A 4,867-nucleotide genomic window follows, 5' to 3' on the forward strand; every position below is an offset into this window, starting at 1 on the left:
TTCCATATATAACAATGAAATTCTAAGGTCTTCAAAGTAGATTCTCCACATATCTCTAGAACCTTACACTATAAACTAGCATTTTTCCTACGTAAACCCTCTACTTAGACAACTTTATGCCATGTGGAGTCTATCTAGCGTGATTATGTGACGGGTCAACATAAGGAATCCTTGTAGTATAACACGCAATCACTTTCATAACTCTCAATTCTCATCGACGATAGTCTTAAAACTTTGACACCAACTTCTTTGCCTTGTAAAAAATTATTAGATGTGTCTATATTTGGATCAACTAATTCATGCGTAAGGTCAATCATAAAGTCCAGTGCTCCTGGAGGAGGAGTATTCCAATCCAATTTGATACTTAATAATCTAAAAACAATACACAAGCACAAGTGCAGACTCCCTCCAAATAAAGAAGGGTTAGCAGCTTACAAAAATCAAGATATATCAACAGGAGCTTCTTCAACATGATCACCTAATTCAAAATCGGAATGCATCTCATAAGCATCATGAACTAGGTAATCCCATACCTTAATAATACCGTTTATTCGATACACATAGTAGCATACTGATGTGAAACAAGACTTTGCTAGTGAATGTAAAAATTCTAGGAATCAAGAATAGTTTCAATGAATCGTCCTAGAGAAATGAACGAAGATCCACCTTCCGTCAATGCATTCCTGCAAATCTCTCCCATCTCCTTGACTCTCTTCCTCAGGGGTTTTTCGCTGTCCATTATGAGTCTTATTGCTTTCTCCATCTCCTCTGCCTTCACAATTTCGCTATGATCACTATCGCGCATCCTGTAATTCATTGTCAGCTCGACCGCCACCTCAAGATCTCTCACCAATTGAAACGCGTTAATGTGTTGTTCTGCATAAAGGGGCCATGCAACAATTGGTACTCCATGCCATACACTCTCTATGGTCGAGTTCCATCCACAATGAGATACAAATGCTCTGGTGGCTTTGTGAGCCAAGATATCGACTTGGGGTGCCCATCCACATACTATTCCTCTGTTTTTTGTCCTCTCCAAGAACCCTTGAGGCAATATTTCCTCTAACTTTGTAGTTTCAGCATCCACAGGCAGACGTATTGACCACAAGAAGCTAACCCCACTTCGTTCAAGTCCACTCGCCATCTGGATAAGCTGTGGTGCCTCAAAAATACCCGCGCTTCCAAAGCACAGAAAAAGAACAGAGGAAGGTGGCTGCTGGTCTAGCCATTTCATGATTTCTTCATCTTCAGACTTTGAATTCCCGTTACCATTTTGTGCCTCAAAGTTAAGAAGAAATCCTGCAGTGTAAACTGGAGGTAATTCAGGATCAGATGCTAAGCTATTGACAGCGTAACTTTCGAATTCCTCAATTGTATTGATGATAATTCCTTTGGTTTCTTTGAACCTGACAGCATGGTTGCGGAATGAGTCGTAACCATCCTTGACAAATGCAAAAGAAGGCAAGAATTTTGAGGGTACTGGATGAGCATAGGCTGCTATATTTAAATCGCCATCAAATCGATTAAGTTCTCTGCCAAATTGGTCATGCCAGACGGACAAGTAAAACAGGAAACCAAGAAAAGCAGCACCAGAAGTGAAGAAAAGATAGGAAGGAATGTCAAGTTCATTTGCTACATCAATCATTGAAGTGCAAAACATATCAATGACTAATCCAATAATTTTCGGGTTTGAATCAGTAGCAGGCCATGACTTGTTGCTGATAATTGCATCTTTGACAATGGGTCGATAGTTTGCTATAAAAAGAGAGATGTAGTGCTCAATAGACTTTGCTAGTTCTTCTAAAGATGGCGGTTCGATTTGAGCAAGTATGATATATCTAATTCGATTGCCCTCAGGAGCAGAGGAGATTCTTTTGATGAAGGCATCTATGGTAGAACCCCATGTTGGTGGTGGTCTTATAATAAGAATCGTTACACATAGCCTTTCATCTCTATCAACCAACTTCTCAGCAAACTTGCAAAACGGAACAAGGTGACCGATGGATGGGGTAGGCACAAATACCAGCTCAAATTTACTCATCTTTGAACTAATTAATCAGAAGATGATAAATGTTTGATGCTATAACAATGGATTTGTTTGCCTTTTATGATGGACTCATCTGATGTTAATTGGACCACACATTGAGAAAGATAAGATATTAGGTAGCTATTTTAATTTATCTATCTGATTTGTTAGTAAATATAAAAATAAAATATTAAAATATTTTTGAATTCGATGAACGATACCAAAATATTTTTGAATCTGGTGAATGGTAAGCTATCTGATGGATATATAGTGGAAATTAGGAAAGAGACGTTTCTATCTTTTACTAGATTGTTACCTAATTGAATGGGGGTATGGGTGTCTCTATAAGATAGGGAATGCAATTTGTCGTGTAACTTTTGTCTACTATTCATTCAACGTGATTTACCAAATACAATATTAGGTAAAGGTTAAAAAATGTCAATACGTAATATTTTCATTTTTCAAATAATGAAAATTATTCATAGATGATTTCAAGCGAAGATTGGTTACATTTTATAGAGAGAAAAAAATATGTAAGATAATTATATATAAACGTAAATAAAATAAAATAAATTTTTATTATATATAAAAAACAATATTCTTGAATGAAACTTGACCAAACTTATCATATTGAATGGGGTATGGGTGTTTATATAAACAGAGTCATTTTTTTTTTTACTTATTTACTATTTTTTAAAATTTCAATATTTTAGGCGAAGAAAAGTTCATTTGACGTGCAATAATGTCAATTGAAATTTATATTAATTAAATTTTATTATTTATTTAATAACTAATATATATATATATATATACTATTGTGATTTATAGTACTTATAATATGATTTTTAGATAATATATGTTTCTCCTTTTATTCTAATTTATGTGGCATATATAAAATTTTGAGAGTCAATCAAATTTTTATATTTTTTACGAAAAATGCACAAGTACCTCCTTAACTTGTGCTCGAAATCGCAAAGACACACTTGTACTATACTAAGGTCCTATTACCTCTTGAACTTATGTTATAAGTAATTTTCTACTCCTTTTCGGCCTACGTGGCACTAGTTTGAAAAAAAAAGGTCAACCAACGTTGGGCCCACAAGATAGTGTCACTAGGCCAAAAAGGGGTAGAATAATATGAATAAAATAAGTTCAGGGGGTAATATGACCTTAGTATGTATAAGTGTGTCTCTGAGATTTCGGACATAGGTTGAGAGGGTACTTATGCATTATCCCTATCTTTTACATATTTTAACTAAAATTATTATGGTAAAGGGTCTAAAAAATTTAACTTTGGTCGGAATTGTTGGTACGATGCCAAACTTTATGGAGGACATTTTACTCCTACGCTATTTAATAGTGTACTTTAAAAGTGCATATACGTACCCATGTGGACACACTATTATTTATAATAATGCAATATTATGATGTCCACGTTGACACATATATACCTTTGAAAATACAATATTAAATTTTTTTTTAAAAATTACCTCTTAAATATTTGTGGTAGTTAAAAACAGTTATAAACTTTAATTTTGAAATTTCAAAAATAAGTTATGTTACTTCATTTATCTCAATTGCGTGATACTGATAAAATTTCTAAATTCAATCAAATTTTACGAAAATTAAATCCAAGTGACTAGAAGCAGGGCCCACATATTCTATTAATAAGTTAACTAACATCAAAAGCAAAGAAGGGGTTGCGAAGGGACTGCGTGTCTTATTCAAAAATCAAAGAGGGATACGTGTCTTATAAAAGCAGGTAGAAAAGAAAGAATTGACAAAAATAGCCTGAGATGGAATATAAATTCAACAAACAAGTTGACGGAGAAAGTGATATTCAGAAAAGAAAATTTATATTATTTAATTACTCATCATATCTATAGTTTGTTATATTATTACTCACGATTAATATTAATTATTAATTATATGAGCTGATTTTGAATTGTATAATTAATCATATTAGTATAATTTATCACATTTATATAATTTGTAACTAGTAATTCTTCTTTTGATTTGTATTCGTATACGGTGATTTATATTTGTATATAACGATGATTTACTTTAATTTTTTAGTTTTGTCATCATATATATTCAATTTTTTTGTGTATAATTTTTTAAAATTTATATAAATGTGTAATTTTCAGATTTTGTACAATAGAATTTATATAATTAATTTGTATAATTGTTTAAAGTTCATATGCTTATGTATGTATCAATTTGTAATTTCTAGTTTTTATCATATTTGTATAATTTCAGACTTTATATTACTCAATCATACAAAAACACACAAATTATACAAACATAGTTACGAATTGTAAAAATCAAATGTGAATTATACAAATTATTATCCTCTCTTGCTCTCCTCTCTTCTCCCTCTCCCAATCTCGTTCGTCTATTCCTCCATCTCTCAATCTCGCTTGTCATATATGCAAATGCATATGTACAATATACAATTATCTAACTGATATACACATACAATTTACCTCTCTCACTCTTCATCCTTTCTCGCTCGCCTCTCTCCTCCCTTTCCCAATCTCGCTCGCCTCTCTCCTCCCTCTCTCCAATTTCGCTGGCCATATATATAAATACATATGTACAATACATAAATATCTAACCGATATACATATACGATTCATCTCTCTCTCACTCTCTGCCCTCTCGTTCGCCTCTCTCCTCCCTATAACATGTAGCTACAAATTGTAACTCTCAAGTGTTTGGACTGAAACCATTCTCAGACGGATGAGCTTTGATGAATAAAAGAAGAATTGGTAGAAATTCTCATAGGTGAAGCAAATCCAACCTATTTTCAGACAAAGAAGATAAAAGTATAGCTATGGA

General features: G+C 32.9%; 1 protein-coding gene across 1 annotated transcript; it reads right to left on the reverse strand.

Moving 5' to 3' along the window:
• Nucleotides 1-329: 329 nt before the first annotated feature.
• On the reverse strand, nt 330-2,259 carry LOC107026380 (UDP-glycosyltransferase 71K1-like). Its single transcript, XM_015227329.2, has one exon. It carries the CDS (start codon nt 2,039-2,041, stop codon nt 611-613), a length of 1,431 nt encoding a protein of 476 aa, XP_015082815.1. The 5' UTR covers nt 2,042-2,259; the 3' UTR covers nt 330-610.
• Nucleotides 2,260-4,867: the final 2,608 nt, after the last annotated feature.

Source organism: Solanum pennellii, chromosome 7, assembly GCF_001406875.1.
Source record: "Solanum pennellii chromosome 7, SPENNV200".
In the NCBI taxonomy this organism is placed as follows: domain Eukaryota; kingdom Viridiplantae; phylum Streptophyta; class Magnoliopsida; order Solanales; family Solanaceae; genus Solanum; species Solanum pennellii.

Excerpts from the sequence above, each read along its gene's own strand:
- LOC107026380 (XM_015227329.2), bottom strand. The coding sequence starts at position 2,041 with ATGAGTAAATTTGAGCTGGTATTTGTGCCTACCCCATCCATCGGTCAC.